Source organism: Martes martes, assembly GCF_963455335.1.
Source record: "Martes martes genome assembly, chromosome: 2".
NCBI lineage: Eukaryota > Metazoa > Chordata > Mammalia > Carnivora > Mustelidae > Martes > Martes martes.
Window position 1 is genome coordinate 33,909,553 of NC_137889.1, and position 20,234 is coordinate 33,929,786.

General features: G+C 49.7%; 1 protein-coding gene across 1 annotated transcript; it reads left to right on the top strand.

Moving 5' to 3' along the window:
* The first annotated feature begins 1,056 nt into the window (after positions 1-1,056).
* Positions 1,057-20,133, top strand: EIF4EBP1 (eukaryotic translation initiation factor 4E binding protein 1). Its single transcript, XM_080830874.1, has 3 exons — positions 1,057-1,299; positions 17,202-17,381; positions 19,480-20,133. Exons 1-3 carry the CDS (start codon positions 1,155-1,157, stop codon positions 19,509-19,511), a joined length of 357 nt encoding a protein of 118 aa, XP_080687000.1. The 5' UTR covers positions 1,057-1,154; the 3' UTR covers positions 19,512-20,133.
* The last annotated feature ends 101 nt before the right edge of the window (positions 20,134-20,234 follow it).

Genomic DNA, 20,234 nt, shown 5'->3' on the forward strand with positions numbered 1-20,234 from the left:
TCCCAGCTTAAGAGATCTCTGATATCTCCTACCTCCCTAGGACAAAGTTTGAACACCTTGGCATGCTTTAAAAGACCCTTCACCATCCGGAAACAAGCTTGCTGCGGAGCAGAGAGCCTAATGCGGGGCTCGATCCCAGGAGCCTGGGATCATGACCTGAGCGGAAGGCAGAGGCTTTAACCCACTGAGCCACTCAGGTGCAAACCCCCCCCCCCCATTTTTCTTTTAAACTGTTCTCCTGTCTCCTCTCCCCTTGCATGATGTCGCCGTCATGACAGAAACTGTTCTCTCACCCGACGACGGGCTTTTCCGCCCTCCTGGCATTTTCTGTCCCCACTTGGAGAGCTCCTTGAAGACTCATTCATTCGTTCGTTCAAGGAGGCCCTACTGTCAGGCTGCGTGTGGACCCCTGTACACAACTCAGAGGGCCACAGGGAACCTCGCTGACCAACTCTTAGCACCCCCACACCCGTGCCACCACCGACGTCCAGCCCCTGTCAGCTCCACCTCGGCTCTAGCGTCAGTCCTCATGACCCAGCTGGGCGGCTTGTTCACGCGTCCTCCCACCCCGTCCCCCAAGCCACCGAACGCCCATTCTTGGTTATTTCTTTACACCGCGAAGCCTCAAAAAACCCATGAGGGGATGAAGGACCGATTAAACCTCACTTTCTCATCGGAGGAACTAAAGCACGGAATAAGAAGGGTTGAGGGGACCATCCCGCCCAAAGTCCTCCTGTGGAATCTAGGCCTTCCCCAAGAGCCGGGGCTGCCAGGATCACCGCACAGCCCTGAACACCGCCCCGACCCCGCGAGGCGTTGACCTACACAAGCCCCCGGCCCCCGCCCCGAGCCAGTCGCCGCCAGCGTGGCGGGAGGCACCCGCGAGCGAAAGGGGCGGGCCGAAGCGAGGCGGCTCCCGCACCCGCGCGCGGGAGACGATCGGGAGGGCGCCTCGGACCTGAGGTGCGGAGGAACGCACGTACCGGCTGCCGCGCGGAGGCGGGTGCGGCAGCTGCGCCGCGGCAACTACAAATCCCAGGGGGCGCCGAGGCTCACAGGCGGAAGGGGTGAGCGGGGGGCGGGACAAGGCGAAGCGGGAGGGGCCGGGGCGGCCGTAGGGCCACGCTCCGGCTGCGGGCGCTGCGCGAGAGACCATGTCTGGGGGCAGCGGCTGCAGCCAGACCCCAAGTCGGGCCATCCCGGCCACCCGCCGGGTGATCCTCGGCGACGGCGTGCAGCTGCCGCCCGGGGACTACAGCACCACCCCCGGCGGCACGCTCTTCAGCACCACCCCGGGAGGTAGGCGCGGGCTCCCGGTGCGGGCGGCGTGGACTGACTGGGCAGTGCAAGAGGGTTCGGGAGCCGCCAGTCAGACGGGGCGACCGGGCTGAGGGGCGCGGTGACTGGAATAAAGGCGTCAGGGAGGTAGCGACGGTCACGGAGGTGGCCACCGGGAGCCAGCAGATGGCCTCTTCCCACTGCCTGCCCTCTGGATGCGTGCTTCTGAGCCCGGGCTGCAAACTGCTCCATTAGTTTCCTCCTGGGAGAGACAGCCGAGTCCCCCTGCCCAAACAGGTAGCACGCTTCCAGACCGACCACATGCTGAGGTGTGCTGCCCCTTGTGGGTGTGGGGGGTTCTGAGGCAGCACAGCGTGGGGTCAGTGTGGCCTGGGAGTAAGGAGAGGCCTGGCCTGGGGCTTTTAGGGGATGGGATGGGCGTTCTCTGTTGGGATAAACGACTCTTGCAGAATCCTTTTTCTTTCCCGAGGCACCCCCAGTTTTGCAGTGGGCCAGCACCCTCTGACGGAGGATTTGGGCTGAGGGCGCTCGCCTGCCCGGGCCGCGCCTCACCTGCACCTGTGGCAGCTTGCCCATATGCGCATGTGGGATCTCCGCAGAGGGACGTGGGGCCGCGGGCAGGGCTGTGCAGAAAAACACGTTCTTCTGTCCGGGGGGGAGGGGGAACCGTGTGACCTCCCTGAAAGTGCATGAGGAAGAGGAAGCTGAGCTGGCACGGGTGGGGGCCAGACTTGGGCTGCCCTCGGGAGTCGGGCATTCCCTCCCAGCCCGGGAGCCCCGGCACACAGGCGCTGATGAAACCCGCCTGCCCGTTTGCATGATGAAATCCTCGTGGCTCACACTTCCCTACCATGCTTGCGCTGCTCTCACCCCGCTTTGCCCTCACCCCGCTTTGCCCTTCTCCCCTCCCTTCCACCCTCCTCCACCACTCCGGCCCATAGGCCAATTACTCGAAAACACCGCGGATAGTGGAGCTCCGTTTTGAGGCAGGGGTGCAGGCGGACGCGGGCAGAGAGCGGCAGCCTGGTCCCTTGGCAGCCTTGGGGGCCACATGCTTATTTTCTCAGGCAATGGTCCCACCACCGGCAAGCACTGCCAGATCCGAGGTCATGAGCCCTTTGATCCAAAACATACAACGTTAGAACTGTTAAGGATCATAGATGTACTTGTTTTATCCGGGCCCCAAACATGAAAACACATGTCCCTTGTCCAGCCTCACAGGGCTTTCTCAGATTGAACAAGAAACCGTATCCAAGCATAGAGGGGGAAAAATGCTCTCTCCTCTATTAAAAATGATTAAGGAAAATTTCTCAGCGAGTGTTCTTTCTCCAACCTTGATTTAAATGATCTTTCCCTGCTATATAGGTCTTTTGTAGTCCTTTTGGTGGGCCTCCTCTGTGTCATGCTGTGTCTACCAGGATTTTTCCTGACAGTTTTGGGGTTCTTTCAAGTGAGGCTGTGAATCTCTACTTGATCTTTTTAGGGTGGGCACTGAGGCAGGTCTGAAGGCTCAAGTGATCTTTCTTGCACCCTTTGTTGCTGGATGGGGACAGGTCATATTGGAAGCTATGGCCATGGTTATAGGGAAATCTGATCCATTTCTCACCATGGACTGGGAAATGGGTTTTTGGTTTTCTGGGGGGAGGGGGGTTGTTTGTTTGTTTTTAGTTTTTTTGTTTTTTATAAACCAGAACAAATCTCCCTGCCTTTGAAAGTCTTTAGTTGGGAGAGAGGGACAGGGGCACCTGGACCAGAGTGTAACTTTGTGTCTGAGACCAACTGGGAAAAAGCTAGCTGTGCCAGGAGCCTAAAGCCAGATTTCTTGTCTGGAGTGTTCAGCGGGACAGGCACAGCTCACAGCCCATAACCTGAAAAAGCACACCTTGCTTCTGCTAATGTGAGCGAGTCTGGTCTGCCTCAGTTAGCCAAGGCTTAGAGTCTTCCTCCAAAGCCCAACTTCACCCTACGTCTTTGCCAAGGCAAAGAAGCTTAACCTAAGAAAAGGTCATTTCTGGCACCCTTTTGCTCTGGTCTAGAGTGCTGCTTCTCATTCCTCAATGTATGTATACATTACCTGAGGACCTCACTTAAATGCAGACTCTAATTCTTTTTTTTTTTTAAACATTTTATTTATTAATTTGACAGAGAGAGATCACAAGTAGGCAGAGCAGCAGGCAGAGAGAGAGAGAGAGGGAAGCAGGCTCCCCGCTGAGCAGAGAGCCTGATGCGGGGGCTCTTGGATCATGACCTGAGCTGAAGGCAGAGGCTTAACCCACTGAGCCAGGCACTCTGCAGATTCTGATTCTATAGCTTCTGGATTTGGGCCTGAGATTCCACATTTCTAACCAGCTCCTAGTGATTGATCCCAGTACCATGCTGAATACTCAAAAATTAGTGGAATGTGACTTCTCTCACCTTTTGACACCCCTGGGGTCTGGCAAAAAGTGATGCTTCTCACCAGGTAAACTCCTCTTGAGGTTGAGTTTGGCATCAGCCTTCAAACCAGGATCTAGAGAGAGTCTGTGCAGGTGCCCACACTAGCTTATTCGCAGGTGTCAGGAGCTCTCGCAGTGTCCACAGGTCACTCTTGCTGGGAATGGCACTGCAGTGTTTGTCCCCAGGGGAACAGGAACAGCAGCTGATTTGAGCCATCTGCATTCCTAAGACACCAGTTTACTTTCCACGGTCATTAACCTTTCACAGGCTAAATCACTGATCTGGTTAGAAGTCTGGAGATCTTTAGAGAAATATGTTAAAAGGAGTGTTGTGTATAAATATTTGAGCCAATGGAGTCTTAAAAATGACCAGTGACACCACAGACCAGCAGAATCTTTGAATGGGTCAGAAACCTTCCACCCCTCTCCCATCAACCTCCATGTTCCCCATTCCATGTTGGATGCTTGACCCCCAAGCCTCCAGGATTGCTTGGCTGGTAATCATACCCAAACCCCATACCTGGATAAGGTTAATCAGAAGTAGGCAGGTAAGGCTACAGGTGTTAATGGCACCCTTGGTTTAGATAAACAAAGTCTGTGCCCAGGAAGCTTACCCTGGAGCAGCTTCCAAGTCTTTGGCTATGGGACAGACAGTGCTGGGAAGAGGAGGGGGTGGGCTGGGCACTGAAGCTAGAGCACAGCCAGTGTCCCGAGGCCTCAGTCACACAGGGGAAGATTCTGTCTCCTCATTGCCCAGAGTCTCATCATTAAAGACAGGTTAAAAGAACCTGGACATTAAGACAGTGAGGGAAATGTAATGGGTTCTCTTCTCACACTGTTCTGAGCTTCCTTTTAAAGCATTTAGAACATTCCACATTGTCCCTCATTAAAGGCTTTGATGGGGGGCCCTGGCGTAGAGCACCCAGAACTCTCCCTGATGCCCACCAGCCTCCCTGGTTGTAAGGCATTCACCACATCTAAAACCGGAAGACAGTCTGACCTCAAGGGCTTGGCTTGCTACTTAGGAAGATGGAGACACGCCTGAAACAGAATTGGAAGCATCAAAGTTGTAGCCGTAGAACGAGGCGATTAGGCAGACACCCCCCCCCCCCCGGCTCCATAACCAGTAGAACTTGTATGATTCTCACGTGAGAATTGCCTGTTCCAAGTCGTCAGCCTGCTAGGCCTTACATGCTAATAATGCACACATAGCTGTGAGATTTAATTGCCTTCTGAGGCTTACATTTTGTTGTTGTCTTCCAATATCCTCAGAGGATGGCAGGGCCTGATTTGAAAGAGGAGTTTGATTTTTAACTTATGTGTGTTTTTCTGAAAGAGCAAAAAAGTCCTTCATTACCAAATGAAGGACAGGCATAATGAAGGACAGGCAGGGTCGTAACATGTTTGTCTGTTGGTATAAAGCAGTGAGGCATTTTCTTGTATGGGTCTTTATTTGATACCCTTGCAGGGGAGGAATGAAGATAGGACAGTGGTATGGAAAAGAGGATTGCTTCCCAGAGGGAAGGTTTTTAGCAAAGAATGTTCATTTGTACACCTAGATTTTACATGTTCAGACAAACAAACAAACAAACAGAAAACCTGTCACTTTCAGGTCTCAGAGCCACGCCCAAGCTCTTCTCCCATTATGATTCATGACAAATTAATCACGTGTATTTGTTTACATGTTTGTTCCCTGGAGTAGAAGGGAAGTTCTTTCCCAGCAGTGTTACTCATCTTCCTATCGTGGCTTTTGAGTGCTGAGTCAGGTGTGTAGAAAGTGAAGGGTTGGGGCATCTGGGTGGCTCAGTTGTTAAGCCTCTGCCTTCAGCTCAGGTCAGTATCCCAGGGTCCTGAGATCAAGCCCCGCATTGGGCTCCCTGCTCAGCGGGGTGTCTGCTTCTCCCTCCATCTACCTGCCACTCCACCTGCTTGTGTGTTCTCTCTCTCTCTGTGTCAAATAAATAAAATCTTTAAAAAAAAAAAATGAAGAGTTGAAAAGACTCCTAGAATGACTGTATTCTCAGGGCAACCTGGCTCCTTTGCCATCAGGCCTGGGTCTGAGCTGGCTTAATGATAACATACAAATTTTTCTTTTCTGCCCGTTCAGCTGTGGGGTACATATAATTGTTTACCTTGGAATGTCCCAGGGACAGAACTACTTTCCCTGAACTTTCTCACTAACCCTAGTATTATAGATAACAGTATTACTAATACTACTGTTTCAGTTATTGAACAGAAAGAAGTGGCCCTTATACAGAACATGTCTCTAGTGCGGCCAAGGCCTCAGACACTGGGACAGATGCTCCTTGTTAACTTGTTTGCACCCAGCATCACTGATTAGGCAGGAGTAAGTCACATCTGCCCATGACATTTGGATGATCAGGGACATGGGCAGCACAAGTGTCTTGTAATCTAATGTCCGTGTCCCTGAAATTCTACTGAGAGCTCAGATACTAGGCCTGGAGTGTCAAAAAAAACTTAGTGTAACTTCAGCAACAATGATTTGTTATTTCTCTCCATTCTATGGGCTGGTTGGGCATTCTTTAATAAGCTTGCTGAGGTCACTCATCTGGCTACATAGAGTTGGCAGCTAGATTGTCCTGAGCTTGAAGGTCCAAGATGGCCTTACCCACATGCCTGGGGCATTGCTAGGGACACCTGAAAGGCTGGGAGTTCTCTGTTTTCTTGGGCCCGTGCAGTCCAGAGTCTAACCTGAGCTTATTTACATGAGTTTTCAAGGCCCCTTGAGACCTAGGCCCACATATGCAGTATACTATCTGTCAAAGCAAGACACAGGGCTAGCCCAGATTCCAAGAAGGGAGAGATGACTGCCTTGGAATGAGAGAAGCCTCCTGTAGGGCAGGGATGGGAAGAGTTACAGGGCCACATGTTCAGGCAGTCTTCCACAAAGGCCAAGCCTCAAAGTGTGGTCCGTTGAGGGAGCTTAACTGCCCATTCTGCTGTGTGGCCAAGCAGACCCAAGGCCAGGTATAGAAACAGACCAGAATCACAAGCCTGTGAATTGACTGTTGGGTTAAGAACTGAGGACACCTTCCTGAAAACGTTGTGCCCGTTTTCAAGGCCCAATATTCATACAGGTGGCCATGATGCCAGGTCCCTGGGAAATACCTGCCATTTGTGTCATGCTTCCCTTGCTACCTGCTCTCTAGCCTGCCTCTTCCTTCCTCCTCAAGCAGCCAGGCTTTTGGAACACCCTTCAGGGGAGCCCACGCTTGCCCTGCCCAGCTGCCCCTGCCCAGCACCCCCATTTGAACTTCCTTGATTTCCTGGAGTGCTGGCAGGAGGATGGAATCAGGTTCTGAGCCCAGAGGTCCGAAAATGTGTAGGAGTGAGAATGCCAGGAGGTGCAGGTTGGTCCAGAACTGCCTTTGGTTTCCTGGTGACACATACCAGATCTGCCTTAAAGAGAGTGTGTGTATACATTGATTTATCTTCTGCCCTTTGGAATACAAGGGGGAAAGCAGGCCTATATTAATTTGCTAGGGCTGCCATAACAAAATACCATAGACTGGGTGGCTTAAACAACAGAAATGTATTTTCTCACAGTTCAGGAGGCTGGAAGTCCCAGATCAAAGTACTACCAAGGCTGGTTTCTTTTGAGGCCCTTCCCATTGGCTTGCAGACGGCTGTCCTCCTGCTGCCTCATTTTTTTTTTTTTTAAAGATTTTATTTGGGGCTCCTGGGTGGCTCAGTGGGTTAAAGCCTCTGCCTTCAGCTCAGGTCATGATCCCAGGGTCCTGGGATCGAGCCCTGCATCAGGCTCTCTGCTCGGCAGGGAGCCTGCTTCCTCCTCTCTCTGCCTCCCTCTCTGCCTGCTTGTGATCTGTCTGTCAAATAAATAAATAAAATCTTTTAAAAAAAAGATTGTATTTATTAGAGAGAGAGTGAGAGAGAGCATGAAAGGGGAGAAGGTCAGAGGGAGAAGCAGACTCCCCACACAGCTGGGAGCCCGATGCGGGACTCCATCCTGCGACTCCAGGATCATGACCTGAGCCACAGGCAGTGGCTTAACCAGCTGAGCCACCCAGGCGCCCCTCCTGCTGCCTCTTTACTGGTATCTGCGGTATCTCCCTCTACCCCCCCTTTTTTTTTTTTAAGATTTTATGTATTTATTTATTTGGGAGAGAGAGAGCGGGAGCATATATGCGTAGACTCCCCACTGAGCACTGAACTGGGGCGGGGGAGCGGGGAAGCTCAGTCCCACAACCTTGAGATCATGACCTGAGCCGACACTAAGAGTTGGACGCCTAACCGAGCCACCTAGCCACCCCCTCCACACACTTAGGGCATCTGTGTATTGGATCAGGGCCCCACCCTAAGAGCCTTGTTTGAACTTAATGACCTCTTTAAAAGACCTTATCTCCAAAGACAGTCTGATGGCGGTACTGGAGGTTGGGACTGAAGCCAACGAGTTTGGATGTGGTGTGGAGGCAGTTCACACAGAAAATGGCCCCTCCCTTTTCCAGCCACAGCTTTTGTTGCTATGGAACGGGAGGCATTTCAGATGGGCACTCCCTTTTGGTAATGAATTCCAGGGGTAGCTTTCCCTGTTCTGCACTGGTGCATTTTGAAGCGTTTGGGGGCGGGTGAGGGAAGGGGAAGGAGCTTGGCCAGCCCTTAGAATAATTACTCCAGCTGTTTTGTTCTGCATATTTCTGCAAAAGCTCCGTCCCTGCTGCTTTATTTTCAAATAAAGTGGACTATTCCCTCACACATCAGGGCGTCAAAGGCGAGAGGGGCCTTTGTCACTCACCGATTGCCCTCATTTGGTATTTAGGGAGCTTCATAAACATCCAGATCTTGGTTGCCTTTGCAGAGCTGATCGGGCCGGAAGTGAAGAAAAATCTCAGACCAAGCAAGCTCTGGTTCTCTACCCAAGATTTTCTCCCTGACAAGGTGGCTCAGCTTGCGAAACAGACTGCCTGGTGTGTGGTGGGCGAGGAGGGAGACCCCTAGTAGGCCCTTTGAGTTTGCCTCCACGATGACACAGAGCTGCTGGCAGGAGCTGAATGTAAAAGGATCTGGAGTATTTAGTTCATGGGCTGCTGGCTTGCATCTGAGCATAGGCATCTGAGCCTCCCCTGAGCATGTTTGAAACACTCTCCCTTTCCCTGGAATGGGAACAGCAGTTCTAGGAATTCTGTGCTTGTACTCTTGCTAGGCCTCACGTCACCCGCTCAGGGGAAGAATGTTTCCACCAGGGGAGGCTCAGGGGGAAAGCAAGGGACAAGCTGGGTTCAATTTACAGAAGTCATGGCCAGCCCCCTTTTGAACCCGAGTGTGGGTACTGTGGGAAGGTGGAGAAGAGATCAGGGCAGGCCTCTCTCAGGGAACATCCTGTTCTGGCCAAATCCTGAGAAGAATAGGTAAAAGTCAGAAGATCCCTGAGGCATGGCAGCCTGGGTCTGCTTGGCTAGTTTTAAACAGAGGTTGGATTGGAGGCAGTACAGGCTAGGTCTGCTCCTGGGGACAGCCTGTCTGAGCCTCAGTTTCCTGTCTGTGAGTTGAGGATATTGTATCTCCCTTGTGGGGAGTGGGGGAATGGGAGCACTGAGACCTGGCCTAACAGGCTATGAGCACAGGGTCTGGCCCACAGTGATTTCATCTTCACAGTACTTCTGGGAGGTGAGTTAGTACCCTCCTCTTAGAGCTGAGGAATTCGACTGCCCTTCAGGGTTGAGGGGCTGGTACTCCACACCCAGGTTTGAGCCCAGAACTTGGGCCTCCCAGCACTGTGCTGTTTGCACCACCACATTGACCACCTGCCAACAGTAAGATTCCCAAAATAAACGGTAGTGTGTCAGAGCTGGAACAGACCCTAAAGATTACCTATAAGGCCTGGCACATGGTTGGGGCTTTAAAAATCGTTTGAATGAGCCTGGTACACTGCCCTCACTTACAGGTAAGGAAAACAGACCCTAAGAGGATGTCTGTATTCTTTTCTTTTTTTTTTCTTGTAAGATTTTATTTATTTGAGAACAGAGAGAGAGCACAAGTGGGGAGGGCCAGAGGAAGAGGGACGAGCAGGGAGCCTGACTCAGGGCTCGATTCCAGGACCCCAGAATCATGACTGGAGCTGAATGCAGACACTTAACCAACTGAGCCACCCAGGTGCCCCGGAACGTCTGCATTCTTTGAACATTCAAGCAAACTGTCGTCACCACAAGCATGCCTCGAGAAAAAATACCATTCTTGTATTTGGTGCACATCTGAAATTTTTAAAGTCCTGAATGACACTGGTTTACCAAACATGCCAAAGCTCATGTTGATTCTTGAAGCACATTTCTGTGGACTAAAAAAGGGATAGAGGGTGCCCTTACGCACCCTCCTCCACCCCCAGTCTCTTTTCAGGGTTACTTACCTCCCATCTGATTTATCCTAGCTCTAACCATATAATTGGTCCCTAAAAATCTGTCACCTGAAGGCATGCTAGTCGTAAAATCTAGGCTTTGTTCGTAAAGGTCTTACCTTGTGTCAGCCACTGTTCTAATCCACGCCATAACCCTATGAAGTTGGGAGTTAACGTCTAGCACACAGCAGCCCAGAGAGGTGCTAGAGGGGAGGCTCTGCACTCTACTTACCCAGTCTAGCAGGGAGCCCCGAGGCTTTCTAGGGAGAGCAGGGAGAGTCTACCTAGCTCAAGCCAGGGCCATTTTAACTTGACTTACTGGAAAAGGAGATTCTTACCCTATCTCCGTATTTATTTGTTTGCTTAATGCCCTATGTATTAAAGTTTTGTATTAAAAAACAAAATCTGCTCAGTGTAAAAGAGGTTCACTTTGCCTGGATTATCTCACTCCCCCAGAGGTCACCAGACACAAAATATGTACAGTTCTGTGACTCTGTTTCACACAATATGTCGTGGACAATGTACGCTTTTTCCAAATAGTAACCGTACAGCACCGAATTGTAGGTCTGATCCATAATTTAACCTGTCATTTAATATTAAAAAATCAAAGTTTTACATACATATATGTGTTTGTATAAATATATTATTCTGTCTTTTGTATGGGCTTGATTTTTTTCCATAAAAAAAGTCTGTCAAAGTTAGACGTAAGTTGTTTATATACATAAATACTTAAATCTCAAGTTTGCTAAAAGGCTCCTAAGAAAGCAGTAACTTCTTGCCTCTCAACCTCCCCTCACTATTTAGAAGCAACCAACGTTTTCCAGCTCTTTCTTTGGGGATTTACCCCCATATTTCTAACTTTTTCTGGACTTAACTATGGATAGAGGAGGACTTATTATCATTTATACACCCTCCTCTTTCCATTCCCCAATATGATTATACCATGATTTTTAAAAAATATATGCATTATTTTTATTACTATGACCCTTGACGAGCCAGGTAGTTATTTATTGTACAACTTTTTTAAAAAAGATTTTATTTATCTGAGAGAGAGCACACACAAGCTGGGGAGAGGGGCAGAGGGAGAGGGAGAAGCAGGTTCCCCACTAAGCAGGGAGCCTGACCAGGGGCTCAATCCCAGGACCTTGAACCGAAATCATGACCTGACCCAAAACTAAGAGTCGGATGCTTAACCGACCAAGCCACCCAGGCACCCCATTGTACAACTTAAAAAAAAAAAAAGTTAATAATTGCTTCATTGTAAAATGTGGTTAGTTTTGGGTTTTGGCTCTTGGTTTCGGCTCAGGTCATGATCTCATGGGTCCTGAGACTGAGCCAGCCTCAGGCTGTGCACTCAGCAAAGAGTCTGCTTAAAGATTCTCTCCCTCTGCCCCTGCCCCCACTTGCGTGAATGTGTGTGTGCACGCGTGTGCGCGCGCACGTGGTCTCTCACCCTCCCTCTCTCCCTCTTCCCTTCTCTTTAAGTAAAACTTTTAAATGTAGTTAGTTTTAGGGTGCCTGACTGGCTCAGTCCATAGACCATGCAACTCTTGATCTCGGTTGTGAGTTTGAGCCCCACATTGGATATAGAGATGACTTTTAAAAATGTGCTTAGTTTTCATTCAAGTAAGTCTTCCACACCCTCCAGCACCTCTAAAATACTCAACAAAATACAGTTTTACACACAAAATCCGACTTCTGGATTTATCAGTCCATTCTTTTCCCTCTGGCGGGAACTGACGGTTTGGCAGCTCTGGACCTGCTATGTAACCACTGATACGAGATCCCCTAAAGCCCTTACTCTTGGTCTAATTTTGGTAGAATATTCCTCCTGTAGTGTTCTGAAAATGTCTCTGTTCTACTTTTACTTGATTGGTGTTTGGCTGGGCATCAAGCCAGGCCGAAATGGATTCCCTCTCAGGACTGTGAAAGCATTGACTCACGGTCTTCAGGCTTCCAGCATTGCCATTGAAAACGTCTGTGCCATTCTTATTCCCAATCCTTGTGTGCACCTGTTGTATTTTTCCCTTTCTGGAAGATTTTAGGATCTTTCTACCCAAACGATTGTGAAATTTCCCAGTGAATTTTAAGTTAGTACTTTTAATTCATTACACGAGATACTCAAAGGGCATTTCAAAGACTGATCTCTTTCAATTCAGGAAATTTTTCTTTTCTTTTTTTTTTTTTACTTTTTCAGTAAATTCCTTCTAGCAGTTTCTCTTTTCTCTCTTTCTTCACTTTCTGTTATCTGATACTAGATTTCTAATTTGTTCTTTTTTTGTCTGTTTACTTTTTTGCCCTTACTGTTCTTTAAAGTCTTCAAAAAGTTTAAAAAACAGAGAAGTCTCTTTACTGTTTCCCTCTTGGTTTGTTTGGGTCTCTCCATTGATGTAAGCTTTTCTCAGAAATGCATGGAGGCATCTGGCTGTTCATATTTAAGAGTGAGCACTGCAGAGCTGACTGGAGGCCCTTTGCAAGGTGTGGAGGCAGGTGGGTGGGCTCAATCTGGGGGCTAGCTGCTGTTTTTCATCCGGAACCCCCTTCCCAAAATCAACATCAGTTGTTCTTTATCTTTGCTCTGTATTCTGAAGCAGGGCAGGGCTCCGTGTTTGAGGCGCACCATTCAGGAAGTCAACTTGAACTTAATTGCCCTGTCTTCCCTCCCTCCTGGAGTGAGGGGCATAGGGGATCTCTGCCTGTTTTGTTAGCCCCGTTCCCATTTTCCATGATGCCTCTAATTCCCAAACCTTCCTGGGGTTCTCCAGAACCCCACTTCCTATTGCAACGTCCACCCCCACCTCCCCACATTTAGATGCCCCCCCATCCTCTCTGTTAGAACTGTTCCTCCATTCGCTTTCTGTATTCACAGATTGTGATTTGGAGTCCCAGTTTGAGCCCCCCTTGCTTCCAACTTGAGTATGTGCTTGTGTTTCTTGTTTTATTTCTTGGCGTTTGCATGATTTTTGAGACAAGCAGCAGGGGAAAAAAATGTCTTGGCTTTGCCATCTTGAAGCCACCTAGAGCCTCGAAGCTCTTCATGCTCTTGTTTATAGAAGCCTAACGGAGTTGGGTCATTTTCCCTAATATAGAAAGAGAAAGTAGGCCCTCAGCTGTAGAGTACTTTGTGGAAACCACCAGGTGTGATACCCACACACCCCAGAGGACCACACCTGACCAACAGCCTCCAGCTGTTGCCGCTTAGCGTCTTGCAGGGACCTTGGCATTCCCCCCACCCCCCCGCCCTGCCGCGGTTTCCATTTCCTGCTCCTGTATGCAGGCCAAGTCCCCATCTCGGGAGACTGCATTTCAGCCAAGGGTGCCTATTTTTGACAATATGAGAATGTGTGTTTTGTTGTTTGTCTCATCTGTGGGAGACGGAGGGAGTTTCCAGAAGATCACTGGTCGCTGAAGCTGTGTGGTAGCACATCCCACAAAGGGATGGAAGAAGAAAGGGTTGAAAAGCTAAAGCTACTTCTATGGGAAACATTTCCACTACCTTGATCTCCATCTCATATTCCTCACCGACCCCAGATGAGTGGGAGGGGGTTTAGAGTCCCCTGCAAGGCTTGGCGCCTTTGACAGCTGACTTTTGAACATCACCATCCCACCCTCCTTGCAGGCTCTCTCCCCGGCTCCCTCCCTCTGATGGAGCATGTCCTGGGTACCCTCTCTGCTGACATTTAGTTCCTGGGTTTTATTAGCTCAAATGAGGATTCTTATTTTTAAACAGCTGCCCTAGGTGTAGGACAATAGGCTCGGAGGCTCTTTTTCTCTTCTAAGTGTAATCAATGATTTAAAAATCACCTGGTGCCACTTCCCAGTATACACCCCCCAAAAATTGAAAGCAGGGTCTTTGCAGAGCTATTTGCACATGTGTGTTCACAGCAGTAGTATTCACAATAGCCAAAAGATGGAAGGAACCTAGATGTCTGTGGATAAACAAAATGTGGTATATCCATGCGATGGAGTATTACTCAGCCTTAAAAAGTAAGGAAATTCTGACACCTGGTCCACGTGTGGACATTATGCCAAGTGAAATAAACCAGTCACAGAAAGACAAATACTGTATGATTCCACTTGTATGAAGTACCTACAGCAGTCTGATTCGTAGAGACTGAAAATAGAATGGTGGTTTCCAAGGGTTAGGGGGAAAGGAGATAGGAGTTGCTATTTCCTGGGTATAGAGTTTCAGTTTTACAAGATGAAAGCGTTTTGGAGATTGGTTGCACAACACTGTGAATGTAGTGCACTGTACACTTAGGAATGGCTATGATGGCAAATTTTATGTTATTTGTATTTTACCACAATGTAAAAAAAAAATCTCTGGAGGCTCATGACTTTAAAGAACTTCTCCAGAAGCTACTGACCCCCAGTTTTTTGGGTTTGGGGTTTTTAAAAATTTTTTTAAGAGAGGAAAAGAGGTGGGGGAGGGGCAGAAGGAGAGTGAGAGAGAGCCCAATGCGGGGCTGAGATCATGACCTGAACTGAGATCAAGAATTGGATGCTTAGGGGTGCCTGGGTAGCTCCATTAGTCGAGCATCTGACTCTTGGTGTTGGCTCAGGGCGTGATCTTGGGTCAAGAGAACAAGTCCTAGGTCAGGTTCTGCGCTCAGAGCAAAGTCTGCTTGAGGATTCTTTCCCTCTGCCCCTCCCTCACACGCACCTGTGCACAAACGCTCTCTCAAATGAATAAATAAATAACATCTTCTTTTAAAAGTCAGACTTTTAACCAACTGAGCCACCCAGGTGCCCCCCGCCCCAGTTCTTTTCGAAGACTATCGAATCTCCAACCCTTAGGTGCCACTTTGATGGGGTCAGTTTCCTAGTCTTTGGTGAACAAAGCAACAAAAAAGTGAAGCTGGAGGCAGGCAAGGACAAGGGAGATTCTTGCTGAGTCTTGGGGATTAAGAAACAGAAGAGTGGTCCATCTCGGAAGCCAGGGCATTTACCCTCAAGGAGAAGCCACTGCCCTTCTCTGTTTGTAGCCCTCTGGACTCACAGGCACTCAGGCCTTCATGTTACCAATGAAGAAACTGAGGCCCAAAGGGGGAGGAGCAGAGCCTCCAACGCAGGCTGGGTTTTGTGTGCTTTGCTTTATACCCTCCCACTAAGAAATGTGAGCTGTGAGCTGTGGCCCACGCGGTGATGATAACAGGGCTTCAGCATTACTGCCCCTCAGGCAGGAGAGCAAGACAGGGTGACTGCCTGGGTCGGGCTGCAGTCAGACGGGGACAGGCAGGTAGGCCAAGTGCACCTTTTGGTATCTTACCATTTCTCTGCTGCTCACATTCCAGCCCTCGGCAGAAGGACCCCAACCTCATGCATTCAGACTCAGAGCTCAAGGGTGCAAATGGGTTCCTCTCATGGGGCTGCTCCTGGAGAGCCCGGTTCTCAGCATTGAGCCGTGGATCCCCACTGTCGGAATGTCACTCATTGTCGCCCTTAAGTGGGGAAAATCCTTCGGGTTTATTGACAAGGACATTCCTGAAGTCTTTAAATCATCGCTTCTAAACTCCGGCACCCGTATTCTGTCTGCAGTTTGTACTATACTTTGTCTTCTTTTTGTATATATCTTTAATATTCATCTTATATCATTTACCTTTTTGACTTAGTTTTTGTTATTTTATTATATATATTATTTATAACATACATGCTATTATCACATCCAATGATATCCTATCCTATATTAAAAGGAAACTTGATATCACGACTATATATGGAAAACCAGATTCACTTACCATAAATAGAAGGTAACTATAAAAAGAAATATAATGACACCAAGACAGTTTTAAATTCTAGCTGGATTCCACTGCCTGCTGAAGGCTTTGAGCCGGAGGCCTGCTCTTTGTTGAAAAGGGAGAATCAGGAGTGTGAGGGAGGCGTTGAAGAGGCGTTACTAGTGCCATCCTGGTGCTTAAAGGTCATCCTGAGTAAACAGGGACTGAACATGAATCAATTCTCACTAGTCACTGTTCTTTGATGAAATCAGCTGGGGCACAAGAATCCTGGGTTCTGGACTATAGAAAATGTTCCTTTTTAAAGTATCAGGCAACCGTCCTTACAGGGTGGGTCCTGGGTGTGGTTTAAGGGTAGTGAATAACTCCATGAGACTTGGTCCCCACCCAAGGGTGATGCTCGGGAAAGGAGAGTGAAGAGGGAGTGGACAGAACACAGACCAGGTGCAAGCCCTGATTTCAGTGACACATCAGAGCAGATATCACAGGGGAGATGGGCTTAGCAGGAGAGCCTTTGGTGGGAAGACCCCATGGGTCCCTCCTGTCCACAAAGCCCAGGTGGGAGAGTTCTCATTTTTACTAGTTTGGGGGAATCACTCAACTTTCTCTTTGCTCATCTGTAAAATGAAGTTACAGATTCTGGATATCCCATGCGGGTACTCTAAGGACTGAATTGAAATGTACCTTCTTGGGGAGCCTGGGTGGCTTAGTCAGTCAGGCATCTGCCTTTGGCTTAGTTCATGATCCCTAGGTCCTGGGATCGAGCCCCGCATCGTCAGGCTCCCTGCTCAGCAGGGAGCCTCCTCCCTCTCCCTCTGGACCTCCTCCTGCATGTGCTCTCTGTCAAATAAATAAAAAATATGTATCTTCTGTAGTATTGGCTGTGATTGTCCTGAGTAATAACACTGAGCACTGACGAGGTAAAGGAGCTGATGGGCTTTAAGGAGAGAGCCCAGGGGAGAAGGTGCAGTGTGGTGGGCTGCCAGGCCTCTTCTTCCATCGGAGTGTCCACATGATGGGGTTGGTGGTTCTGAGGCAACAGAGGAGGGCTAGAGCCGGACACCTGAATCTGCCTTGCTCCTCCCTTTCTGTGTGTGTGTGTGTGTGTGTGTGTGTGTGTGTGCTTCTTTTTTTTTTTTAAAGTAAACTCTATCCCCAAGGTGGGCCTCAAACTCACAACCCTAAGATCAAGAGTCATATGCTCTGCTGACTGAGCCCGCCAGGCACCCCAGCCTCACTCCTCCTTGATCTGGCTTTTGCAGAAAAACCTGCCACCTCTGTTAGAGCCATGCCTCAAAGAAGTGGAAAATAAGCAGGCAGGAGGTTCGAGATGGCTTTTTCAATGTCCCTGCCCCGCTGCAGGTACCAGGATCATCTACGACCGGAAATTCTTGATGGAGTGTCGGAACTCACCTGTGACCAAAACACCTCCGCGGGACCTGCCCACCATTCCCGGGGTCACCAGCCCCGCCAGTGAGGAGCCCCCCACAGAGCCCAGCCAGAACCACCTGCGCAACAGCCCGGAAGATAAGCCAGCCGGCGGTGAGTGACAGGGCCCGGCCAGGCTCTTCCTCAGGAAGGGAACGTATGTGGCCAATGGAGTCCCTTCAGAGAAGACATTTCAGGGAAGGGAATGATGGTCACTTCCCCACCTTCTGTGGAGCAGCTCAGAGACCAGGCAGGGAGTGTCGGGAGGGTGGGTAGAAGTCTCAGCGGCACCAACCTTCCCCATGGAAGGGGTCCAAGAACTCCAGGAGAGGTGATTTGGCCCCATCAGGTAATCTAATTCATGGGGAGCTTGTTTGAAATGATGCTCGGGAAAGGAGAGTGAAGAGGGAGTGGCTAGAACACAGACCAGGTGCAAGCCCTGATTTCGGTGACACATCAGAGCAGGTGTCACAGGGGAGACAATTCAAACTGACATCAGCATGACCCTTGGTATAATTGTCCCTGAAGCATTTCCTTGTGTCTGCCACACTTGGGACACATCCATGGTGTGCATGTGCAGGACATGACTTATCAAAGATACAGTAAACTTGCCTTCTGGGAGACTATAGGCCTACAGGATCAGGAAGGCATCCAGGGTGCCTCCTGTCAGGGTAATGATCACTGGTGGATTCTTGATGAAGACCAATCAAAACAATGCAACTGGTTATTTCTGCAGGTTTGACATGGGGTGGCTAGGTCCTTCCTGATATCTCACCCCACCTTCCCCCCACCCTGATGGAGGGTGTGAGGTGTGTGTGAATGCACTCTGTGTGGCATCATGACTAGCTCACCAGAGTGGCTCAGCTCTCCTGCTGTGGGAGGATGAAGTGTAAGCACTTGCAGACAACCTGAGTCAGATCGGAACCCGTTGACCCTTCACCTGGAAGGCAGTGGACCAAGGCCAGACAGGAAGCAACTGGGACCTCGGGCTGGGCTGGCCCTGCTGACAGCAGCAGAGTCCATCTACCTAGGGCCTGCAGGACGTGATTCATAATTACCCTGGGGACCCCACAGTCCATGCCCGACAGCCCTTGCTTTGCCTTGCCTTGTAGACTTGGAGAGCACTGGGAAGAAGGGAGGGGGGGGGGAGGTGAACCTAGGCACACACAGAGCAGTGTGAAGGATAGCTCCGGGCAGTGTGGTCACTGCCTTTCATTAAAGGATGCAGAGAAGGATGGATAGATTCATGTGGTCAGCTCCATGGTACTTCCCACCCACCCCCTTTTGCCTCAAAAGTTGAGGATGGAGATAGTTACACCTGACACTGTGGAACCATCACTACCTGCTGGCTGTGGCAAGTCCCTCCCAGTTTCTGGAGCTTTGCTCACCCATAGCAAATGCAGGGTTGGCCCAGAGGTGCCCCAGGCTGACCAACCCTGAACCACAATAATGGCTTAAGAGTTCCGTTGTGCTGGTGAGGGATGGACATAATTTTTCGTTTTGCTTAACGGGATATTAGCCAGAGCTTCTAGCCTTGGACCATATATTTGGATAAATATAACGAGAAGAAGTGGCCAGTTTCCTTCTGGGGGCCGGGGCAGGCATCTCGGTACATAGAACCTCAAAGCAACCTTACCTGAGAGATCATGAGTGAGGCAGCTCCATTTAAGAAAACACCCTCCTGCAGTGTGAGTTGCTTGGAGATCTTTGTGGAAAGAGTTAGGGTGAGGGCAGTGAGTAGCTGAATTACCAAAATAACCCTTTTACTGCAGAGTCAGGCTAGTCCATGGGTATTTGGACATATGCCTTGTGGGTTGTGTTATGCGATCTTCAAAACCACGGTTGGGACACATGCTCGATAAAGGTTTTTGTTTAAGGAATATTCTTCTGTGAGGTTATATTTATATCAAAGTCAAGAAACCATTCATTCTTATTAAGAGCAATAAAAACTGTACAAAAATCAGGACTGTCCCTTCTCCTGTGGGGAGACCCAGGCTCTACTCTTCCTTTAGGATTGGGGAAGAGAGTACAGCTGGACCTTCAGGCCTGTTTCCAGGAATTCCTACTGGAGTCATGCCCTCCCTCCATTCTCCTTCGCCCCCACTCTTTTAGGAACAACAAAATGAAAAATAACGCCTCTCCCTGGCCTCTAAAATATGAGCCCTACCGTTTACCCGTTGCTTACTTGGCTGTCTGCCCCTTCTCTCCCCAGGTGAAGAGTCACAGTTTGAAATGGACATTTAAAGGACCAGCCATTGAATCGAGCAATGCCTCCAGCCCCCCTGGCCCTTCTCGGGAGAAAAGTCACACCAGCCAGGCCTTTTGCAAATCATAATCCTGGGCAGGCATTGAGTATGGGGTCGGCCATCCCGGCCCTCTGCTTCCTCATTCAGGGCACCTGCTCCCCCTTCCTCTTCGAGAACACCAGCGGATACCTCCATGTGCCTCCCTTCAGGCGGGAGCTGCCACCCTAAGGGGACTGACTCTCGTGGGCACAGCCTGCAGCCCAGGGCCAGGATTGGATGTGGAGAAGCCCTTCTGAGTGATTATCCAGCTCTTCCAGCCCCAGCCTCTGGGGGCGCACCCACCCCTTCCTTAGGTTGGTGTCCCCCACTTCCCCAAGAGAGGAAATAAAAGCCACCTTCGCCCTAGGGCCAAGAGTTGGCCCCTGTCTGAGCTCTTTTCAAGTCCGTCTGGATAACTAACACCAACTACTGTTTGTACTTCTAAGCACTTTCCTATATGTTATCTTGCTTGATTCTCACACTGAACCTAGGAGGTAAGTAGACGAAGTGTTATCCTCTTTGTATAGCTCGGGAGACTGGCTCAGAGAAGTAAAACGCACACCAGTAAATGACAGATGGGACTGGGTTTGAGCTGCGTGCTGCTCTCCAGCTCCTGTTCAGTGGTAGGTAAAATTTCTTCTCTGGGCTTTGTCCCCTAAGCCTGTCAAGTCTTGCTGTCACC

Coding starts and splice junctions, on each gene's coding strand:
- EIF4EBP1 (XM_080830874.1), top strand. CDS start 1,155: ATGTCTGGGGGCAGCGGCTGCAGCCAGACCCCAAGTCGGGCCATCCCG. Junction 1,300..17,201: donor CTTCAGCACCACCCCGGGAG/GTAGGCGCGGGC, acceptor GCCCCGCTGCAG/GTACCAGGATCATCTACGAC. Junction 17,382..19,479: donor GGAAGATAAGCCAGCCGGCG/GTGAGTGACAGG, acceptor TTCTCTCCCCAG/GTGAAGAGTCACAGTTTGAA.